The sequence below is a fragment of the Oreochromis niloticus genome, linkage group LG16 (genome assembly GCF_001858045.2).
Source record: "Oreochromis niloticus isolate F11D_XX linkage group LG16, O_niloticus_UMD_NMBU, whole genome shotgun sequence".
Lineage (NCBI taxonomy): Eukaryota > Metazoa > Chordata > Actinopteri > Cichliformes > Cichlidae > Oreochromis > Oreochromis niloticus.
Window position 1 is genome coordinate 16,615,227 of NC_031987.2, and position 23,763 is coordinate 16,638,989.

The 23,763-nt window shown below is 39.3% G+C and overlaps 4 protein-coding genes across 6 annotated transcripts in view; 2 read left to right on the forward strand and 2 right to left on the reverse strand.

The window, feature by feature from the left end:
* The window catches only part of LOC100700376 (obg-like ATPase 1), a 45,948-nt gene extending 39,996 nt beyond the window's left edge, over nt 1–5,952 (reverse strand). The window contains exons 1-3 of one of the 2 annotated variants that reach the window (XM_005452916.4): nt 5,709–5,952; nt 5,495–5,586; nt 1,468–1,611 (exon numbers count right to left, since the gene is read on the reverse strand). In XM_005452916.4, the coding sequence (XP_005452973.1) occupies nt 1,468–1,611; nt 5,495–5,586; nt 5,709–5,723 (251 nt within the window). In that variant the 5' untranslated portion in view covers nt 5,724–5,952. The remainder of the gene's footprint in view (nt 1–1,467; nt 1,612–5,494; nt 5,587–5,708) is intronic. The other variant, XM_005452917.4, reaches the window with a different exon arrangement.
* A 3,117-nt stretch (nt 5,953–9,069) lies between these two features.
* On the forward strand, nt 9,070–13,618 carry sp9 (sp9 transcription factor). Its single transcript, XM_003447374.5, is given in 3 exon segments — nt 9,070–9,232; nt 9,773–10,646; nt 10,649–13,618. Coding segments are annotated over 3 exon segments (1,317 nt in total). The 5' UTR covers nt 9,070–9,211; the 3' UTR covers nt 11,071–13,618.
* Nucleotides 13,440–19,616, reverse strand: cirsr (corepressor of RBPJ and splicing regulator). The gene is made up of 10 exons (XM_005452913.4): nt 19,431–19,616; nt 17,745–17,839; nt 17,454–17,527; nt 17,299–17,312; nt 16,842–16,894; nt 16,710–16,758; nt 15,995–16,115; nt 15,219–15,325; nt 14,854–14,939; nt 13,440–14,490 (listed from the first exon to the last, which is right to left on the reverse strand). Exons 1-10 carry the CDS (start codon nt 19,500–19,502, stop codon nt 13,779–13,781), a joined length of 1,383 nt encoding a protein of 460 aa, XP_005452970.1. The 5' UTR covers nt 19,503–19,616; the 3' UTR covers nt 13,440–13,778.
* A 901-nt stretch (nt 19,617–20,517) lies between these two features.
* scrn3 (secernin 3) lies at nt 20,518–23,647 on the forward strand. 2 transcript variants are annotated; one of them, XM_005452912.3, is made up of 8 exons: nt 20,518–20,612; nt 20,770–20,937; nt 21,067–21,248; nt 21,381–21,580; nt 22,338–22,550; nt 22,642–22,804; nt 22,895–23,075; nt 23,198–23,647. In XM_005452912.3, the coding sequence occupies exons 2-8, from the start codon at nt 20,782–20,784 to the stop codon at nt 23,357–23,359; spliced, it is 1,257 nt and encodes a 418-aa protein (XP_005452969.1). In that variant the 5' UTR covers nt 20,518–20,612; nt 20,770–20,781; the 3' UTR covers nt 23,360–23,647. The 2 variants fall into 2 exon arrangements, with proteins under 2 accessions (XP_005452969.1, XP_003447357.1); XM_003447309.5 differs by having other exon boundaries at nt 20,537–20,612; nt 20,766–20,937.
* The last annotated feature ends 116 nt before the right edge of the window (nt 23,648–23,763 follow it).

A 23,763-nucleotide genomic window follows, 5' to 3' on the forward strand; every position in this document is an offset into this window, starting at 1 on the left:
CAAAGAGAACAAAGTTTTACATGCATAAAATACTATTTTTTTGTACTAATAAGGTGGTTCTTAAAGAGATATTGGCGGGAAACTTGGTATAGCTCAGCATGGTGTGCAGTGTGTCCTTACAAAAACTGAGGAAATGGAACTAGTGGAGGAAAGAAGGAGAAGTGGAAGGCCTAAAATTCTACAGCAGAATAACAGTATCTGAAAGTCAGGTCCTTAAAAAGTAGGAAAAATCCAAGCGCTGACACACACAAAAAAAATCACTAAGAACTACAGGACTGAAAGTTTCTGACCCTTTAGTTAATCTATCTAATGTCCAAAGAAGCCTCATCAGAAATGGTTTCAGAGGAAAGGCTATCAAGAAGCCACTTATAAGAAAGGGAGAAATTGTTGAGGTGCATATCCAGCAGTACAAAACACGGTGGAGGCTCTGCCATGATAGAAAAACACACCGTCATAGATTGGCCTCCCCAGACCATGGACCTCAACATTATTGAAGCAGTGTGTGAAAACAGAACAAAACGTAGCCAACATCCAAAGAGGAGATTTGAATGTCCTTCAAGAAGCCTGGAACAGTACTTAAAGAAGTTACAAGAAAGCTGTGTAGAAGAATAAAGCTGGCCATACCAAATATTGACTTTCAAACTTATTAGAGTAGTGTAAACTCTGTTTTCATCTTATATGCTGCATTTTCACCTATTTCTCATTTTTATAACAAAAGATAAAGAAATGAGGGGTGGCCCAAGACCTTTGCACAGTACTATAAATGACATTAATATAAAAGTGAGAACAGATTAATTTTAAGGATCACACACGTGTATTAATGACGGCTTATTAAAGGTATGGGAGTCCAAAGTTCACTGCCAATAGACACTTAAAGTAGTACTCAGACAAGACCAAATATAAGACATAATTAATAAATGGTATTTGGTTGACTGGAAGGTTATGACAGCAGAATGGCTCGCTGATGTGTTTGTTATTATTCGAACAACACTGCAGGTCTATGGCACTTAAGAATAACATATATCAGGCTTTTAGATGCACAGGTAATAATTTTCAGAATCAATTCAACATGCTTATGGTTGTTTTTAAATTATATTCTTTATATAAGAAACATGCAAAATATCATCTGCGTGACCTTGTGAGAGGTGGGGAGGTTTAATTGTGTGGTTAGAGGGATAATTAGTAATAAAAAGTGTCATCTATGCATTTGGCTATGGTATATCTGATATACAACATAGCGCAGGAAATCTCAATGGAACCTGCTTAAGCAGTTTCCATGAGTATGTATGATAACCAGGTGATGAAAGATGCTTTGGCTCTTCTTTGAAAGAAGCAGAGAAGCAATCTAAAAGCTCACAGCTACATGTCAACAACATTGGTATATGTTTTCTCATACCTATAGCAAGGGGACTGTCAGAGACTACAGATCTGAAGTGTGAATAATACGGGAACGATGAGACCTCATACCTGGCAGGTTTATGGAATTGGCAGAGGAAATCATAGCGTTCATCTGGAATGGGCACTCTGCTTTCATTTGGGTCAATGGTGCAGAAGGGGAAATTTTCAGCCGCAGCCTGACTCTTTGTCAGCACGTTGAAAAAGGTTGACTTACTGAAAATAAAAACAGCAGTGAGGTCAAGACATCTAAAAGTGCTGCTGTGTAGGGTCTGGTGGTTCAATAGCATGATCCTAAAACATGTCAGTTATTTATGCAAAATGAAGTTGTTTTTTAATCTGCACACGAGGCAGAAAAGGTTATGCTAACAGGCTGAATATTTGAGCTCTTGAATGTAAAATCCTGCATCAATTACAAGGTTAGATAATCCCATAATAGATCTGTTGTAAATGGATTCAACTGGCTGTTGAACAGGACTCACAAAATGCAGCCTCATGTTGTGATCACAGAGAGATTTATTTTCTATGGCACAAGCAGCTCGAGTGTACTTCAAAATCTACAGACAATGGTGAGTGTCTAAGAGTAATGATGGCATGGCAGTTACCTATAATCCAGGACTTTCCATCTTTATCCCCTCACTCAGCGCTTCACATTGAAATTATTGTTTGTTAAGTCCTATAGGCATGAAATTGCTTGAGACTGCCAAAGTGCATGTATTAATTCCTTATATAAAGCTAGATTGATTTTCTAACATACTTGAAGCTTTTCCCGGGTCACCTTGGGTAAAAAAGAAAAGTAATTCACAGTAACACTAAAACATCTCTCAGGTGTAGACTTTAATGCTTAATATAGAGAACAGCACAGCAATGCACACACTTGCTGCAGTGCAAATCTGAGGGCGATATGACAGTAAGTAAAAAAAGAAGAGAAGATTTGTAGTTTGCAGCCAGGGTTTGGGTGTTTTTTCAGCTGGTGGGTTATGGAAACTAGGAAGTCAAGATTTGTAGCTATGAAATCATGCTTTTTAATGAAAGACTAACACTTACATTTAAAATGCAGTAACTCAACCAAATGGGTTAAACAGCTCTGCTACTGAGCTAAAGGTAAACATGTCATGACTAGCTAGCATAAGCTAGGATTCTCGCTGCTCGCCGGATTGTTATTATGAGACATCTTTTAATAAAGATAGCACGTGTCACTGGTGTTCAAATTAAAAAATGCCCAAATGTGAACTTGAACAAGGATATTAAGGGATGTTTATCATCTGGTAAATACAAGGTCAAAGCTACAGTTTGCAACTTTCACATCTAATTTTCATTCAAGTTCAATTTTAATCCAACAATGCTGGTGAAGCCCATCAGTGCAAGGTAAGGATCCTGGTATTTCACAGTATATTAGAGTTTTAAATCTGGAGCTCATTTTCCAGGTTGAATGGTATGTTTCCTTGAAGTGATGCCAACTGTAGTGCGATGGGCTTTGAGGTATGTTTTCTCTCGCTTGGCAGGTGGTGTCAGAAGTGTCAAAAGGCGGTGCATCAGGTGCCATAGGTTCAGTGTTTATATAACATAAAAAGATGTTTCATACACTTCCGTTTTCCTTTAAATAAACTGTTTCCTAGACATCGCTGGTGCTGATTGCAGCTCTAGTTTCTACGTGCAGTTTGAGCCAACCAACAAGTGGTGGAAATGGAGCAATGGAGATAAGGTAGGCTACACTAACTAGGACTGTGGGGGGAAAATCTAGCAAGTATCCAGGAAAGGTTTCTGATGGAATTACTGTTTCTGTAATTTCTTCACTGCCAGAAGGCGAGACAAAAGCACATGCACACTCTGGTGACATACTAACTCTTTTTTTTCTTTTGCGGTGAGGTTCCACCTTGATTGGAGCAAACGTGTAACTTGGTGTATATCAAGGATTTATATCTCTGCATAATATACATGCTTTGAGCAATGGATGCTTGTTTTAACAAGTCATATCAGAAGTTAGGACTCTCGTGATAGTCTAGTAGCCTGTTCTTCTGTCTGAATTCCTTTTTAATCTTGATAATCTTGGCTAGCATCATGCAAACGGTCTTATTCATTGTCATAATGACACTGTTGGACAAATTGCTCCACTCACTATATAAAAACAGCTAGGAAATGCATAACTTATATAAGGCATACAAATCTGAGCTTATTACTCAGTTATTGTCTTGTTTTTACATTGCCTTCTAAGTCAAACGGAGCTGCCGAATAAGGCAAAAGGCAGATACTGTGTATTGATAGCATAAGAGAAGTGGAGGAGATTTTATGCAGACTATATAGTGTGTTTCTCTAAGCCTTAACAGACAAGAATAAACTTTTTTCCAGCCTATGAGCAGGAGAATGGCAGTAAACACAGTGAGCATGTGCTGTGGTCTAAGTGTAGGAATAGCTGAAAGGCTGGCTGAATCACACTCTCGAGTTTCCCATGTGTGAAGAGTGGTCAGTTACGCCCAACTAACAGCTGGCTGGCATCTGAACATAGTTCATTCAGGAAGAAACCATAGGAGGGTTGACAAGTTGTACTTTGACATAAACGTGGTATGGCAGGCCGCAACCTCAGTGAGTTCTACTTCTTAACCCAGGAAGACATTGTGGTTTTGCTGGGGTAAGAAACGAAAACATTGGGCACTAGAGAGATGATGAGATGGTGTGCAATAATCTTCAAAACAGCTACCAATACACACCACATGTGAACAAATGGCTGCAGAAAACTGGCTCTGTATAAATATCTCCTCCCTCTAGTAATAAGTGTCTGCGAAAAAAAAAGAAAGAAAAGAAGAAGAAATCCAGCTTGTCCACAGTTTAACTAAAACAATAAGACTAACTTTCATTTGACTAATTACAATACAGAGCATGGACAATGTTTCCACATCACGCCTTTATGTCCTTCCAAAAGCCATTGGTTTTCCAAAACTTTCCAAACTGCTCGAAAAAACAACTGTTCTGTTGAAAATTACTGAAAAAAAAGTTTCACGGAGGGGCAAAGTGATGAGAACATGACAGCTGAAAAAGAACATGATGTATCACCGTAGCCCTTCCTGTAACTCAAAGGGGCCTACAGGGAAGTCATGGTGGGGTCTGCACTGTTATTACACCATGTCACGGATGTTGCTGAAGGTCTTAGATCTAGTAGATGCTGACAAAAAAGATTTGTCTGACCAGGTGTGACATGGAAACGTGATGTCAGCCTTTTGACTCACAGACTGCCTGAGACATACACTGAGCTTTGACCAGCAATGGGCTTTGCAGAGCGATAAGTGAGCTTTCAAAACCAATCAAGAACCCTACTCCCTCATTCATTAAAAGGACAGAAACAATAGTAGACAGTAAGAGGAATACAGGTTTATTTTGCATGCTGTCCTTCACTTCAAATGCAGCACGCTCCCACATGTAAGATCTTGCACTTTTATTTTTTCCATTTTTTCCACTGGTTTAATAGTAATATTCAGCATTCATAAATCCAGACATTGAGGAAACAAAAGGCATGCAAAACTTTAACCTTTTTTTTTTTTAACATTGTGGGTTTTTATGAGCTGCAGATGCTTGATGCCCCAGGTCTACCCGTATAACACTTTTCTGCTGTAACATTCAAAAAAGGAAACAACGGTAACATCTGAAGCCTTTGTGAAAGGATGGGTAGCTCAGAGAGAGGGTTAAGATGCATGCAAGGAAAGACCTGGTTTGAAAACCTCTTGCGGAGTTTGAGCCCTGCTAGTAGGGACACATGTGGCTCCAGGAATTTAAGAGCTTTTCAAACATTGTTGTGGTTATTAAGGAACACAGAAACGTTTCCCACAGTTATCCAAGGAGCAGCTCTTTCTGGCACGCAGATTTAAAATCGTGCCATTTATTTATTTATTTATTTTTATCAGCATGTAGCAAGGCATGCAAAAGGTGTGACATGGAGAAACTCTCACCGAACAATGAAGTAAAGGTAGAAGTTGTCTGCATTTGTCATGCAGCAGCTTACATCTTGGCTTACATACAGCAGGTGGGTGCAGTTCCAAAGTAGACATGGGGCACATGAAATGTAGTGAGAAGCCCATTCTGTCCGTATAAATAAGGTTTTACTCACCCAACATTGGGTAGGCCAACAATCCCTATTTTCAGCGAGGTGCCAAACCTTCCAATCAATGGTGGTGGCTTTAGTGCATCAGCTCCCTTGCCCTAATCAAGACAATGTGGAAATGCATGCAGTCAGAAAAGCACTTGTCATTGCATAATCTACAGTGTATGCTATCATTTTTTTTTCTTTTTTTTAAGTAAATCTGTTCCTTAACAAAACACACCTTTTTTGGAGCCATTTCTCACACTGTAAGATTCTGCTGAATTCCACTACAGCTATAAGAAAAGCTCATTCATTGAAGGAAAATGGGCTAAGCTAAGTCCTCAAATGCAACCAGTCGACTGCACTTTGAGCAGATCGCTCCCTGCGCTCAAAATAGAACCCGCAGCCCCTGGAAATGAAAGTTGACACTGTAAGCTGGCGAGCTGACCTGCACCTCCAAATTTAGCTGTCGATAATATTGATGCAGGTTGATGAGCTCCTATAAGATCAGCACTACAGTGCTGAAGAAAAGTGGCTACTAAAAGCAGAGTTTTTCCTTCTCAGAGGCTTGACTGTATTGTCTGATATTTTTTTTTCTCATGAACATTTCCATCGCCAGTCTTGGTGCTCGTCTAACTTGGGGCTTCCACAAGTTGGGTCTCAGTGCTCAAAGGTTTGTGCAAATTTGCCTTGTTCCCTTGTTTTATAGCTTGTTACCTTCCCATGGAAATAAAAGCTGATTGTCAAGTGGTTAATTTCCCAATGCACTTCAGTTTATGTCGTCTATTTTCTGACTGCGGTCTCTCTTTAGCTGTCACCAATATAACAATAAGAATTCATGGAAAACACAACTGAAATCCATGCAACATATATAACACGTTATCTATACATTTATTTTACAAAAAAGCCACAAAGTAACAAAAAAAGATAAAATTAACATATTTGTACCCATTTATTTTCTATTCACTGGGCTTCCTCTGATATTGCGATCCAAGTGGACTTGCCAGATAAAAAAAAAAATGTACAGCTTCAGCACCACAGAAATAAAGTATAACATCCTTTTCACTCACAGTTTACACTCCAACCCCCTTTTGAGAGAAACAGGTGTAGCCACATGAGCACACGAAATTACAACAATTAGTTAAACATCCTCAAATAAACTTCCCGCTGCAGAAATACAAATTAAAGCACACAGGGGCACAACCAAAAACCATTGCCCCATCCAGCAGCCTGTCTAGTTTAACATGCAGAAAATGAGGCTCTAATAATCTGGATTTGAGGCAAGTGAGGCTGGCTTTGTAGAAAGAATTTAAATGAATAGGTCTGAATTAATCATTTATCTTTTGTTGATGGATGCACCCCCACTTAGACTCATCACAATAGATGCAGAGCGTTTTGTTCGACCAAATAAATCATTCCCATTGTTTAAGGTACATTGATCAATCTAATGGCTTGTAATAGGCTCCTAATTGCCACAGAGAAGTGCTCACGAATGGAGTCCAGAATTACAGATTCAACTCAGAATTTTCCTTTGAATGACAAGGAAAGATCATGTTCTCCCCTCTTGTCCCAAATAAACATGCTCTGAAAAAATCACCCATATTTTATCAGCCTGGGTTAATGGAACTAACACAAACATTTCTGTACTAGTGAATTTAAATAAAAAATATAGGTGGGTAACATTTATCAGTGCACAAGGGTCTTGTGATTCCTACACACGTTTCTTTGTTAGGAGCAATGTGAACGGTCACACTGCTCATCATAATAATTAGAATAGTAATACATTATTATTATGAAGAAGAAATACTAATATAAGAACAATAAAAGCAGATTTCATTTTAACTATATTATTCATTACAAACATTATAGTAAACAAAACTAAGAAATAATGGTAATCTGAAATTAATTGCAGGGTGAAGATTTTCATGCAGGAAAAAAAATAATAAACGCTTACATTAAATTTCATTTAATCCTAGGATTCATTTAACTTCTTTAGCAATAATAAATTGTGCTTATGTAGAATAAACGCTTAATACTGTTAACAGCACTCTGCCAAATTGTCATGATTGCAAAAAATGATTCCATTTTCTTGGCAGCGCCAAGTAGCCTGTTTGATGAGACTGATTTTTATTCACCCTTCTAAAGGTGGGGCTTTAAAGCAAAAAGAAAAAAAAAGAGTATTTGAACAAATTGCGCCTGTGTTTACTGGCAGCATTCACACTCTATAATAGAGCATTATTTGCGCGTTTTGAATACTGTAATGCACATCTTTCGGTCAAGCCTTTCTCTGGAAAATTGCTTTAACTTTTAAAAGGATGATGATTCACATCAGAGCAGGTCAATTTTACATTATGCCATTATCCCTGAGCGTTTTTAACAAGCTATGAAATATGCGGCTTTATTGAATTGTTATATTCAAAGGGAGAAAAATAAAAGTCTCGAGTTTAGAGAAAGGAGAATAATAACAATAAAAAGAAGAAGAAGAAACTGGCGAAACGCGGCATCCTCTTCATTGTCCGCAATTTAATTAAATGTGGGATTGCGCTGGTGTTAAAAATAAATAAATTTCTCAGCTACAATGAAGACATCGCGTTAATAAATCGGTTTAATGGAGATGACTGGCGGCCTTACAGCAGGAATCTCCTGGATACTGAAACTTCTCTCCCCCCTCCTCGACTATAAAATACTTGTCTTTTAAAACAGATCTACTGCTTTCACTTATCAGGTGAGCTGTCATTTTTAATTAACCCCTCACCTGCGTCCCTCCACCCCCCAACAAGTGGGCAGGGAGGTACGCGTGTGCCACTGGCGCGCGCAAACACGAGCATAGGCACAAGTAAGTGGAGATTTTGGCTGGAAAAAAAGTAAGTTAATTGATTAATTGCGAGTCTTGGATGAATCTGCTTTCCTTCACCTATAAAGTCACTCGAATGCAGCAGGCTCATAAATGATCTAACTGCGCTCGGAGAAGTGGAGGTCTGCGCTGTCAGGCCTGTTTCTGGACTTCTTGGCTAAACTTTAATCCGTCTCTGATTTCCCAATATAAACACGACCACTTTAAAACCCCAGTCGTTCCCCACCGTGCCTAACACGCAGTAGCTTGCACTTGCGCTTGCACTTGATGCAGACCGCTCTGATAAAACCATCCCCGAGTTATCTTTCACAAGCATACAGTCTGCGCTTAAATCAACAATTTCTCAATGACGTGTTGCGCATGATCTGAATATTTAAAAAAAATCAGAAGGGAAAACCTGGAGCTGCACCTTAGAAGCCGCAATCTACAAACGCCTTAGAGAATTAGTGAAACGCTTACCTCTTGGAGAACTGACGTGTTAAAAAACTCAATTCTGCAATGAAAGGAGACATTGAGCCTTCGTGTGAGAATACATAAAAATAACTGTATGCATTTAAAAAAAGAAAAAACACCAAATCGTGTCTTGTATGACAGTCTGGCCGGAGGCTGCACAAACAGATGATTGACGGCGGGGTTTTTGGTGTTTCTGTCTGTGGTCGGCTCTCTCATTGGCCGACTTGAAACCCCGGCCATGAATGCAGCTATCAGATTGGCTGCGCGTCTTCGCCAGCTGTACTTCAAAGAACACGCTCGCTACAACTAGGTAGTGTTGGGAGCTGCGAGCCAAGAGAGAAACCGTGTGACCTGAGTCAACACGGTAAATCTGACACAAATTGGAGCCATACAGCACTGAAATCGCGAACCCTCTCATCACAGCACAGACCCTGGATATGGCTACGTCTATACTTGGGGTGAGTCTGACTTTGTGTCCAAGCACAGAAGTTGCGCGTAAAGTTGTCGCCGCTTACTTTGCTGTGCGGCGGGATGTGTTTGTTGCTTTTCAAAACACGCGTGTTTTCCACGGCTAGAATTGATCATTTTCTCGGTTGCTTTTTAAATTATTACTACTACAATTAAAACTTTTAATCTTGGACAAAACGTATAAAACATGGAGATGAAACTTTGCAGTCGTTTAAAGATTTTCTTAATATGTTTAGAAACTCGATGAACACTTTTATTTCTTACCTTGCTTGGCTTACATGTTACACACTCTGTACACAGACACACGTTTAAGAAGAAAATCTCGGGTTTATTCGCTTCCAAAGACGTTTGAGTAAAGTTATGAAATTTTGTCGTATTTAATTAATTTTAGTCATGTATGCTGAGTGCTCTCCAAGCCAAGCGAAATGATTTTTCCTCATTTTCTCGTTTGTTATTCTCTGTTCTAAGCCCATGTGTGTGTGTGTCTGTGTGTGCGTGTGTGTTTGTGTGTTTCTTTTTTTCCCACCCAGGAAGAACCACGGTTTGGAACTACACCTCTAGCGATGCTGGCTGCAACTTGTAACAAAATTGGCAACACCAGTCCTCTTACAACTTTACCTGACTCCAGCGCTTTCTCGAAAGGTGGATTTCACCCGTGGAAAAGATCCTCCTCCAGCTGCAACTTAGGATCCAGTCTGCCCGGTTTCACGGTAGCGACGAGCCGCGCTTCGACAGGACTAACACAGACCAGTGGCACGAGCAACAGCGCCTTTTGCTTAGCCTCCACCTCCCCGACCTCGTCTGCGTTTTCCACAGAGTACAGCGGTCTGTTTTCCAACTCCGCCAGCGTCACAACCCAGGAATCTGGACAGTCAGCTTTTATCTCCAAAGTCCACACATCAGCAGAGACTCTGTACCCGCGCGTGGGGATGGCGCACCCCTATGAGTCGTGGTACAAGTCGGGGTTCCACTCAACCATCTCCGGTGACGTTACCAATGGTGCGTCCTCGTGGTGGGACGTTCACACAAATCCCGGGTCGTGGCTCGATGTCCAGAACCCCGCGAGCACCCTTCAGACCTCTCTGCACTCCGGCACCCCGCAGGCTATCCACTCCCAGCTCAGTGGCTACAACCCGGACTTCTCCTCGCTGACCCACTCGGCGTTTAGCTCCACTGGAATCAGCCCCTCAGCGTCTCACCTACTGTCCACCAGCCAGCACCTGTTAACGCAGGACGGTTTCAAAACAGTCATCCCCTCTTACACAGACGCTTCTGCCGCCAACGCCATGATTTCAGGGGGCAGTTCAGGAATAAGTAGCTCCTCGAGGTCGTCCAGGAGGTACTCTGGCAGAGCAACATGCGACTGCCCGAACTGCCAGGAGGCTGAGCGGCTTGGACCCGCCGGGCCAGCCTGCGGAGAAAGGGACTCCACAGCTGCCACATTCCCGGCTGCGGTAAAGTGTACGGAAAGACGTCTCACCTCAAAGCGCATTTGAGATGGCACACCGGCGAGCGGCCTTTTGTCTGCAACTGGCTTTTCTGTGGCAAAAGGTTCACTCGGTCCGACGAGCTCCAGAGACATCTGCGCACCCACACCGGCGAGAAAAGGTTTGCTTGCCCGGTTTGTAACAAGCGCTTTATGCGGAGTGACCATTTGAGCAAGCACATCAAAACTCACACGGCAGGTGGAGGAGGCAAAAAGGGGAGCGACAGTGACACCGACACCAGTAACCTGGAGACCCCGAGGTCCGAGTCCCCAGAACTTATTTTGGAAGGGGTGAACCCCAGAATTACTGTTAAGGATCCGTCTCCTCACGACGAGCCCTGAGGCATTTCCCAAAAATCAATCCAGATTAAAACAAAAAACAAAAACACACAAATAATAATAATAATAAAAAACTGCACAGCAATGAAAACGGGTCTTATCTGACGGACAATAAAGGGGAAAATGTTTCCAGAAGCGATAGCAAAATCTAAAAAAATATATATTCTCCACAGGCGTGACGAGTATTTCATTCGTAAATTCATCTTTAAAAAAAAGAAAGGAAAAAAAAAAGAGTGATTTACTGTAGGCCTTCGGAAAATTTGAGGGAGACAGCTTGAAAATGAAATGGATGTTTGCTAATGCGCGAAACCTGTTGAACTTTGGTTGGACAATGTGAGTTACACCTTGTATATTGACGACTAAACTATGTGTTATTTTCATGTAAATGTTAGGCTATGATTGTTTTATTCGTGTTGGTATCCTGGAAATCAGGGAGTTTACTTTCGACGCACTTTGTGGATATGTATGTAAACGGCTTTTTAAACTTTGGTTAACCATTTTATTTCTTTGCTAAAAAAATTTATCTATATATAAATGTTTACCTGTATAAAGTCACACGTATAAGGCTTTCATTTTATCGTAATTAAAACATCTTAAAAAAGGCTGTAAGTGTGTGATGTAGAGTTTATATATTTTTTTTGTTTATTTATTAGGTTTAAATCTAAAAATATAATTTTTAAATTTTTTAATTTTATAAAGTGTGACAGCTCATCACAGGCTTTTTTTCTTCTTAAAATCACCTACAATACGTCGACTTTAACTATTTCCTCTATGGAATAAATCAATGTTTAATGCCCCGGAAAAGACATTTCATGCCCAAATGAAAATCTTGTTAAATGGTATTAATTATGACTTGGAGCACATCGCAGCCCCATGTGTCTTGTATTTGCGATTAGGGATTCGTGTCTTATCAAATATCTAATTAATCTCCGAGACATCTTTTGTTCGGTTTCACTTTATCGAGGGGTTTCCAAGGGGGTTCGCTGACAAAGGTCCCCGAATATTTATTCTAATTGTCCAAATTAACTGCTTTCATTTGCATACCAATCGATGGACCGAGAATAAGGATGTGGCTTCTTTCTCTTTGCCAGAAACACGTTATGGGAACAGTTTTTTAAACTTCAGAAAAAGACGGGGGGCAAAGAGTCACATGCAAATGTTGAATTTTAAAATGCTCTTTGCACGGCGCAGTCAAACGGTGGCTGCATGTTATTTGAATATCAGTGGCCCCGTACTGAAAGGGTTCAAGGATGCTCTCTGACTTCTTTGTGCTTACCCAGTGCAGCGTCCGACTCTCAAAGAAAAGGCCGGGGAATAATTACAGCATGAATCCAGGACTAGGAATACGTCACGGAAAAGCATCTCATCCAGACACCCTCTTTTTTTTCCCCTTTTCTTTTTAAAGAGGATGTTAAATTGACCAGAAGGCAATAGGAGGGAAATTATTTTCATTTCCTTTTGTGTAGCAGCGGCTTCAAGGAAACAGGCAGAAAGTGAAAACTATCAAATTACTACATTTCCAATCTGAATTTAATCAAAAAAATATATAAACAGCCTAAATAATAACGCTGAAATTTAATATTTTGTCGACACGTTCAGCAACTGTTTTTTTTTCTCCACAATATTATTATTATTTTTTGGGGGGGGAGGCAAAATGTGTGAATTTTTTTTTATCGACATCAAAACAATTTGCAAAATCTGCAATTTTTAAGTCTAAATGTCAAAGAAAAATCGCTACAAAAATTCATTAAAACTCTACAGGTTATATTTAATGTAAATGTAAATGTCTCACGTAAAAGTAGCCAATGAAATAACTGTAATTGTAACTGCCTTAATACATTACAATCAAATTAATACACATCTACTGCATGCCTTATAACGGGGTGTTACTATGCTCGCTGGCTATTTGTACATAAATTATTCTTTGTCTATTTTTATTTAACGCCCGGAAAAAGCCCATCGAGCGTTTTACAGAGATTCAGGGATAACGCACTTTAAAGGCCATTAAAATTCGGGGAAACTGGTCTTAAATTTTTGTGCCCATTACTAAAAAATAAAATAAAATAATAATAATAATAATAATTTGTGGATTAAAAAAAAGTGTATGAAATCTCTATGAGGTGTCCAGAGCATAAAGAAAACACACGGGTATAAACACTGACGGCTCATCAGTCCACGTCTTCACTTTCATGAAATTTGACATTAAACTGAAACATCGCGATAAATAACTCCATGAACTCATAGATTTAAAGATTTAATCAAAAAATTAACAGTCCTGCTTTTAACAAAAAAAAAAAAAAAATCTAAACAATTTCACAAACACAATCATAAAAGTAAGATTTAAAAATTGCATCAGATTAATTTTTTTATTATTTTTTTTGGAAGTGACCTGAAAAGGAGTCCAGCATTTTCCCATCAATGGATCAGATGCAAATTACTTTCAATGGTAACCAATTCATTTAGACCCTTTCATACAGTACAAAACAGCATCAGTGTGCACTGACATGCATCTAGATATTTTCTGTTGACTGCTTCCCTCTGCTGGAAGAAACTGAGATCCACGCACAATTTCTTCTATTTAAATAAAGGGACTCTACATGCATAACAAAAATCACTACTTAACAGATAGTGCAAGAGACATGCATGAGATTTTCCTTTTTCCTCTGGTTCTATATGCAGGAAAAACAAGCTTAAAAAAAAAAAAAAGGAGGTCAGTGTCTTCTATTCGCTCTGTCCCCACTTCTGTCTCTTCTCTCCCTACTCTTACTCCGGCTTCTTCCTCTGCCCTCCCTTTCTCTTCTCCTTTCTCTGCTTCTGCTCCTCCCATCTGCTGTTCTGCCTTTCCTTCCTTCTGTGCTACTTCTGTTCCTCTCACCATCTCTACTGTGACGTCTGTCTTTACCTTCGTCCTCCCTGCCTCTCTCGTGGCTTCTACTTCTGTCCAAGCCAGACTTGGAGCTGCCAGGTCTCTGCCTGTCCCTGCTGTTGTACCTCTTTCTCTCTTGACCTCCTTCCAGCGTGATCGCGTTCTTGGGGCTGCGATTCTGACTCCTGCTCCTTCCCCTCTCTATCCTTGTTTGTCTATAATCTCCAGACTCCTCTTTAGTCTGCTTCTGTCCAGTGCGAGGGCTCGGTGACCTGCTCCTGTGAGAAGAGGCCTTTCTCTGACTCTTGACTTGTCGCTCGCTCTCAGAGCTGTTATCCCGACAGGAATCTTTTTTCTTGTTCTTCTTTCTCTTCTGGCTCTTGGACTTGCTATGACTGTCTGAATCTGAGCCACTATCATCACTGCTGCTGCCACTGGAGGAGTCACTCGAGCTGTCGCTGCTTTCATGCTTTTTCTTGTGTTTTCTTTTGCTCTTCTTCTTCTGTTTTTTGCTCTTCTTTTTCTTTGCCTTCTGCTTTTCTAGCCGATCCAGTTTTCTGCAAAACAAAAAATAAAGGAAAACAAGCATTCAATTAAAATTCTTCAGCGACACAGCGGACATTTAATCTGTGCATAATAAATTCTGATTAGCCACAAAGTTTGCAGAGATTGGAAGTTAAACACTTCACCCGAAATGGAAAATGTAGTGATTGCATTATTGAAAAGAAAAAAAAAATACAATGCATAAAGACACAAGACACAAAAGAAATAAATGTAATATAAACATAATAAGAAAACTGGACAATACAATAGCTATAGACACCACAACATATCAGACCATGCTTTAAATTTTGTCTTAATATTCACATTTCATTTAAATGTTAATGAAATAAAAGCGATCATGTGTGCAGGGTTTTCACCTGAGGAGTTTCTGTTTTTGCTTGGTTGTTAAAGATTTCAGGAATTCCACTTCGGGGTCTTCCTCTTCCTCACTGGCCACATAATCCTGGAATATCACAAAGCACACATAACATTACAATTTACGAATAAATATAAGCCCTGACAACAAATCTATATTGATCAGCTTTGACAGTGACAACACTTCTTTATTGAATCTACTTATCTGACTTTTTATTTTACACTTTTCTACAAATCTATTCGGTAAAAAGACAAACCGCATCTGTAGTTAGTTATTCTCTCTCCCGTTCAAGGGTATAGTTTACAGTACGTGTGTGTTCGTATATTGTCCTGTGTGCACGGAGATGACAGTGTGAGACACAATTACCTGCAATGGATCGCAAACAGTTGAATTCCTACCAAGGACAGATTTTTTCAGAGCAAACCCACTGTTTCGCATCTCCGCCATTAACTCCGAGGGGTGCATCGACGGACCTGTTGGCACAAATCACAGCCTCAGAGTCCCATTGATGTCAGAGCCATACCATCCACTATCTCCACAGTGGGAATTTCAGAGGCGGCTTTGTTAACAGAATGGGACATCAAATCAACTCACTCCACTTCCGGCTGAGCAAATCATACAATATCATTCTCTGCCAAAGCAGCAGTTAAGGGAATCAGAATACACAATAATTACATTTTTTCTCCCGGCACAGGAGGGGGACCATTACAGCACTCCACCATCAACACCAGTGACTGGACTCTCCCAGGGTAAACATTATTACTTTACTACTCAACTGGCTGATTGCACAAGTCAGAATCAGCTCAAGGCCGGGAGCTCCAGCAGAAGCCAGAGAGGGACGATACAGTAGGTGTACCTGCTGCGAAACGTGTGACAGACAAAGCTTCCCAGTGCTCGCATATTTTCTGGCGCTTTATTCTTTTGTAGTAACAATTATTCTAGTTTTTCCACTGCAAAAAGATTCTGTATATGTGCACTACAGCTAAACTCATTACTGATGATTCTGTCATAAAATAAAAATCTGTACCCAACAATGATAGTGGTGTCTTTATATAGATGTCAAAGCAGCGTTAACACAACATTTCTCATTTAAAATGTAAAAAAAAACAAACAAAAAAACACAAAACCAAAAACGTATTTACCTGCGCCATCCTCTGAGGCCATAGAGCTGGCATTGATACCCGACAGTCCGAACAGAGGACACTCTCTGTCTGTGTTCACGTGGCCCCATTTGTGACATTTGATGCATCTCACGTTGCGCACCTTGGAAAGGTAGCAATAACAGAAATTAGAATTGACCGAACACTGGAGGCACACGCAACCCTTTAATTAAAAGAAAGATACACTATAATTCACAGAGCATTACATAAGACAGTGTTTGCCATTTTCTCTTTAGCTTCTGATCCTCTAAAAAACAAAAACAATTAACCGTCTACAGCTGACTCTCTAGTCATAAGCTACAGAGAGGGAACATTAACGGTTTCTTTTGTCATTTGCTTAACATGACTCTTAAGCCATTTTCCACACATAAACTGCAGCCCTGAACTTTTCAAGGACTTATCCGACACAGGCACATGTGAAAAGTGGTTGTCCTATGTCCTACCTCCTGCACGCTCTACCCATGCAGCTTCTTCACCTAAACCACATGGTTTATTTCCAGTAGTGCAAACGTGTCTAAAGCAGACCATTTCCTGCTGTGCGCTACATGTGAGAAAGGGCAACTGGTGGAAAACATCCTGACCTGACGCTCCTGAAATTCTCCCAAGTTTATGTGTGAAAGCAGCTTTACACATTAACTGCCAGGCTGGGGGATTATTTATGCAATATAAATTTAAATACACAGAACTCATTACCCACCTGGATTCCAAAGGGCTGATCTCTAATATTCATGTCATCCTTTGCATACCTAAAAAGATACAATTTAAAAAGTAATGCAAATTCTGGCAGCATTGCAGAAAACTTCATTGTGTATGAAAATCAACCACTTACTTCTCTCTAGGAGCTCCTTTCTGCCACTCAAATTTGTACTCTTCCTCCCCCTCCTGAATGTCAGAAGTCTTTCATTACAAATTTTAGTAACTTTTCTTATTATAAATGAATATAAACCAATGTACGAAAACTCCAATGAAGAAATAAGGTTAAAATGCAGAACCTACATAAGCTGTTTGCTGTCAAACCATCATGCACATACAAGTAACTGAATATAAAGGTAAAAGCATTAGTTTATATTTGTAGTTTTTAGGGTCACCAGGAACATATAGTTTGCAATGCATTTATAAGATGTTTTTTCCCCTGAAAACACAGTTTATGATGTTTAACTATGAGGTTTTTTTAAATAATTATTTCTAATTTAGGTCTGTGAGTTACAGACCACAACACATTTGTGTTCACTTAAATTTCACCACACCTGGTCTGAAACAATGATTACAGTAAAATTTTACTTTACCTCTTTCTTCTCCTCTTCAGGACAGAAGAGTTATGAGGAGAAAATAAAAAGGAACAAGCATTTAAATCACAGGGAATGTTTTTTTCTTAAGAACCACATTTTCAGAATTGAGATCTTTATTACACATTACAGTTGTTTTATAAAATACCACCTACCTTTGGATGCTCCGGGTGGAGCCTCATACATGAAATTAAGGCCATTTTTAACACGATCATCACCCATCAACAACCTTTAGGTAAAAAAGCAATTATTATTTAAACAGCATTTATCAACATTTACAAATAAGACGTTGGAGGATGTTGCAAGACAATGTCTACTGTAGATTTTGTTCTTGCAAAAGAAAAGTTTTCAATTTACTGAGTAAAATATTCAATATTCAATTATAAGCGTACAAAAACGCGCGTTGTACGTGTTCTTTCAGGTATCTTCCTGGGTATTTATCTAACCTGTTGTTGTAAGTGTCTTGCTCTTTCAGATATGCCTGCATTAGGTCTTCTTGCTTCTTCTTCTCGAAGGTCAGCTTCTGTTCTGCTATCCATACCTACAAAAGAAAGAAAGAAAGAGAAAAGTCATTGTGGGCGATCTGGAAACTCCAGAATGCTGTTCTATTTGGATTAGACTATTTGCTGATATTTTTATTTAGTGGTACAACTTGTCACATTTTTTCTCATGTCTTCTTAATTTTTGTGACAAAGACTTTCATTTAAAAAAGTATTATATTTGTTTTATTTTTTTTTATTATTGTGAAATACAACTATATACCATTTAAAACTCATCACCAGCTGTCCTTTGCAATGTGAATCACTGTTTTTGTATGTACTCAAATTTGATACTTTACAGAACTGCTTTATTTATTTATTTGTTTTTTTAAATTTTAAGTAGCCAAATATCAGATGTTTCTGATGTATCTATCTCAAAATACAGATCCTGATTTACTTTCCCCTCTTTGTGGTAAGAACAGTTAGTGAAAGTTTCAGGAATTTTCAAGAAATTTTTCAGTATTTGATATATTGATGATTACATTTTACAACAATTATAAATGTCCAAACTTTGGACCAAAAGAGAGACATAAGATAAGCCTTTATTAGTCCTACTCGTGGGAAATCTGTTGTGTCACAGCAGAAAGTGGACAGTGAAAAGTTACAGCAGCAAAAATAAAATTTCCCTTCACCTCCAACCGGTCACGGCAGCCTCTCTGAGCCTGCTTCTACTGGAGATTTCTTCCTGTTTAAAGGGAGTTTTTGCTTCACACTGTTACCAATGTGGTTACTCTTGGGGGTCATATGATTGTTGGCGTTTTTTTTGGAATACTATAGGGTCTGTACCTTACAGTACAAAGTGCCTTGAGGCCACTGTTGTGATGTGGCGCTGTATAAATAAAACAGAATTGAATTGATAGTTTTAAAAGCAAATCATATACATATACCTACTACCAACCCTTCAATCCATATTAAACTAAAGACGATTTTTTTAATATCACGAAATGGTTAGTTAGCTTAAAGAAGTTGGATCAGCAACAATTTTGATTGCTTTAAAGACTTACAAAAAAAAGAATAAACACTAAATACCAATCTGCCCTCTGTGATAGTATCTTTAGTATCTCAAAGTAACCATTTTGGCTGTTAAACTACTGCATCAGAGGTGCACAATCAAACCCACCCTATACACTATGGATGCCAACACTATAACTTTCAAACACTCACATTGAATCAAGTAATCAAAAGCACACCCAACAGTAAGCAAATATGAAAAGAAACAACATAAAAGTAAATAAATGGTCACATCTGGCCAGACTTCAAATGAGCAGCATGTGACTGTAAGCTATATTAAAAAGTTCAGAGTATTAATGTTCACTCTGTCGCTAAAGATCGCAGGGAAGCTAAAGCACTCACTCTTCCCAGTTTTATAAAACATCTCTACCAGCTAACTTTGTTGGTTTATCCAACCTTATGGTTCACATAAAACAGACTAAATAAAATTACTCACTGAAGCCAACAATTAGCAGTCAGCTCATAAGGCAGTCGGCATAGTGTAAGCTTTTGAGACGTAGCGAGCTAGGCTAGTAGCAGTAGCTAGGAAGCTAAGCTTGCGTTCAGTAGTTTCAGCAGCGTCAACAGTTATCAAGCAGTTACCTTTTTGATATTTGACTTCGATGCAGGATGAAAATCCTTCTTACACATAAAATTAGCAAACGACTTCCCCATGGTGGCGAGCCAATAGCGTTTGCTGAGTGAAAAACGTTTTGCTAACGCAGGTAGTAGCGTAGCTTCCTTGGCATGTAAACAAGACCGCTGTTACGAAGATGGTTTTGTATTGGTGTCACGTGACGTATTCAGGCACGCAGCTTGATTGGTCTGTGGGCTGGCAAAAATCACGTGACAGAGTGTTGACTAAACTGCAGCCACAGAAAATGTAAATCACTGTCAGTTGTAAAGATGGAGACTGAAATAAAGGCAGCTCTGCAGTTGTGCGTGTGCAGCTTTATGTGTATAAAAACACAAATAAAAAATACATTATGGGTTTCGTACTATTCTTTGAAATTGGACGTATTTGTCAGTGACCTCAAATTTGCTAATCATATTAGTAAGGTCACTAGAACTTATTTCTGTCGCTAGAAAAATACATCAAAAGTTACATTGTTATCTGAAACTGCCTTTGGTCCATGCGTTCATATCAAGCAAGTTACATTACTACAATGTTGTTTTTGTTGTTGTTGTTTTTTAGAAGAATGATTTCATCTTGCTCCAGAAAGCAGCAGTCATAGTCCTTACACCGGAATGTGAAAATACTATTTAAATTACTAATTAATGATTAATTAATAATTAATTTAAAAAACCCCTTTGTAGGTTCATAAAACTCTCAATGGTTTGGCCACCCAGTACATTAGGACCAATGACTAGTTCAGTGCTTATAATCCAAGTAGACTTCTCGGGTCATCAGGTGCAGATCTGTGCTCCTGATTTTTGGAACATGTGCCTGCTGACCTGAGTTCAATAAGAAAAGTGTCTGAATTCAAAAGAAAACTTAAAACCTTTTTATTCTCAAAGGCCTAAACACAATAACTCTGTGTGTGTGTTAACTTTTTTAATCCCCTTGAGAAACTGGAAAACTAGTTTCTTATGTTTTTATCTCTTTTGATAAAGTGAAGTGAAACGTACATAAGAATAAAACTGACAACAGTTATGCGGAATTCTTTTAACTACGAAAACGAAACTGACTTCATCTCGGTCACGTGACTGCACTGTTTCCGCGATTGTGAACTTTGACAGACGAAAGAAACGCAAGAGAATAGAAACTGATGGTAACACCGCTGGGTAAGTCTGCTTATGTGCTATTCAGCGATATACGCCATCAGTATATTAACATTACAGGGCTTACAAGTGACTTTGTGTGTTTACGGTTTACTACATGTGCTAAATCTGAGCACCAGTGAAAGCTGTTTTGGATAACTAACACCTTTCTTTTAGATAGTTTGGGATTAATATGCGCCCATCTTCGTGTGACACCTTTGTGGCTCTGCCCCCATCCACCGAGGGACAGCGCATCATTTTTGGGAAAAACTCTGACAGGCCTTGCGATGAAGTCCAGGAGGTTGTGTATTTTCCTGCCACAGACTATGGTGCAGGGGAGAAGGTTGAGGTAGGTAATAAAGAGACCATACCATTGCCCTCCAACCTTCAGTCTACCACAGTGCTACTCCTTGGTGAGCGTCCCAGCTGATAACCATTAATACCTTTTGCCCTTGTGTGTTCTTCCTTTTGTGAAAAGTGCACATATATAGAGATTGAGCAGGTCGCCCACACTTATGCAGTTGTATTGAGCAGACCAGCATGGCTGTGGGGGGCAGAGATGGGTGCAAATGAGCATCAAGTGTGCATTGGAAATGAAGCAGTGTGGGGCCGGCAGAGCACAGATGGCGAGGAGGCTCTCCTCGGCATGGATCTCGTCAGGTAAACCCGCCTGTATAGAAATTGTCTGCTTTTTAAAGCTCCGTCTATATACTTAGCTTAATGTATCCTGATGTGCAAAAGAAAATTTAATGGCATGGTTTCTATTTAAAATTTTGTTTGTCAATTTCACAGGCTTGGACTTGAGAGAGCTGATACAGCTGAGAAAGCAGTGACCGTTATCACCGAGCTGCTGGAGAAGTACAGTCAGGGAGGATCGTGCATGGAGGATGAATGTAGCTTCACCTACCACAACAGCTTCCTCATCTCAGACAGGAAGGAAGCATGGCTCCTGGAAACATCAGGAAAGTACTGGGCAGCAGAAAGAGTCGAAGGTAATTGGAAAGAAAAGGTTCACCCTGTACATAACACTTCTTTGGCCAATTCAGGGAATACTCTGGGAAAGTAGACATCCTAAATAGACCAGTAACTTTTATATAATGTTTGTGATAAGTAGTAGTAAAAAGAATAATGTATGGGAGCTGTTAAATTCAGAAGGTCAGATGAAATATGCTCAGTGTGTGCACACTTATGGGTATTAAAAGTTATAAAAAGCACAAAAGGACTGAATCGCTCACTACTCTGCAGTCTGCAAATTTTACAGGCCTCAAGAGGTGAGCCTCATAACAAAATCCACATTAGCTGAATACTTACACTGACAATTTAAGTAGGTTAGATATATTAGTCTAAACGTGGCATTTGAAAAAATACAAAAATTACACACATTTTATTTACATGGAATAAAATAGTGGTTGCTACATTAAAGGGCAAAGTTTCAGCTTTTAATTTCAGTATGTCTGAAAAGAAAGAGGTGTGTTTTGAGATTTAACTAGACCAAAACCTAGATGTACTTACACCTTTTGACCACCAGAGAGCGCTGGCTGTCCTATTCAGAATACTTTCTAACATTTAAAGGATGTTTTTTTTTTTTTTTTTTTTAACCTCAGTAAAGGGAAGTTAGTGTAAAATAGATTTACTAAATGAGAATAAATGCTATTAGATATTGCTCTAATAAAAAATTATGCTGTTTGGATTGTGTTAAAATGTGTATGGTTTAAATTTAGTGGCTGCTCATGTTTTCCTCTTCTACAGGTGGCTATCGCAACATCTCAAACCAGTATGGCATCACCACTAAGATAGACAAGGAGCATCCTGAAATGAGGGCGTATGCCCAAAGTAAGGGCTGGTGGGATGGGAAGACCGAGTTCAACTTTGCCACGGTCTACTCCTTTATGACTACAGCCAGAATAGAAGCCTCTGGGAGCCGTTACTGTGAGGGGAAGAAGTTGCTGGAAAAGAGCAACGGTTAGTCAATGAACACACTCAGGAAAATTGGGGTCACAGGAGGACAAAGGTTACATAATCTGCACCACTGGTGTGATTTTATTTACTGAAGGTCATATCACGGCGGAGGCAATGATGGATATCCTGAGGGATAAAGATAGTGGCATCAACATGGAGGGCATGTTTATGACCACAGGAAGTATGGTGTCTGTGATACCCACGGACCCTGATCTGCCAGGGGTTCACTATTTTACAGCAACTCCAGATCCTGAAAGGTATAGTACTTAATCTTATTTTAGCACTTAAAGCACTCTTTCAGTGCATTTTTACTGATGATCTGCTGGGTTCTTCTTTTGTAACAACAGGTCTGTATTCAAACCGTTCATTTTCGTGAAAAATCTTCATCCGTTAAAGGAGACGTCTTCCCCGAGTTACGGCCCAGATGACCCTGTGAAGAAGAAACCCCGCTTCCAGAGCAAGCCTGACCGCAAGCACGAGTTGTTTGTCAAACATGAACTGGTGGCTGCCATCATTCAGTCCCACAAGGTTTTACAGTTTAATTCAATTCAAGCCTGCGATTTATGTAAAATTATTATTATTATTATTTTGTCTTTTATGGCCCTTTTTCCTGAACGTTTGCAACTTGGGTTTTTTTCCTTTCTCTGTAGGACAGAGGAAAGAAGATCACAGAAGGTATGAGGCAGCTGGAGAAGGAGATGATAAAAGAGATGGAGGAACATCTTTTACATGGTGTTGAGAGCCCCGATTTTCTGGTGAACTTGTTTTCAAGTTCTGTTCAGAGGGAGCTGTCTGTTTACAGCCAAAAATGAGGCCAGAACCACAACGTAGTTCCACATTTTGACACTAGCAGAGGGCATTCTGCTTTTTACGTTTGAATCAAGTACAAAAAGGCTTGTACAATAAACCTGTAAAACAACAGGATACTGTTCAAAACTATTGCTTAGAAAGTTGAAGAGAGTGTAACGTTCTTAAATCCCATGACATTAAAATTTTGGCTCTTCCATAACAAATGCATTACATAATGCAAGAATGAAATCTTTTGTAATAAACTTTTGATTTTAAACACGTTATAAATATACAGCCAAAGTGTGATGATGCATTTTTTTTGTTTTTAAAAATGAATTGCATGCATTTTTATTAAAATTTGGTTTAATAAAACAAAATTTTGCCACAGAAAATGTGCCTTATATATTTTTGTTACCTTGAGAGGAAG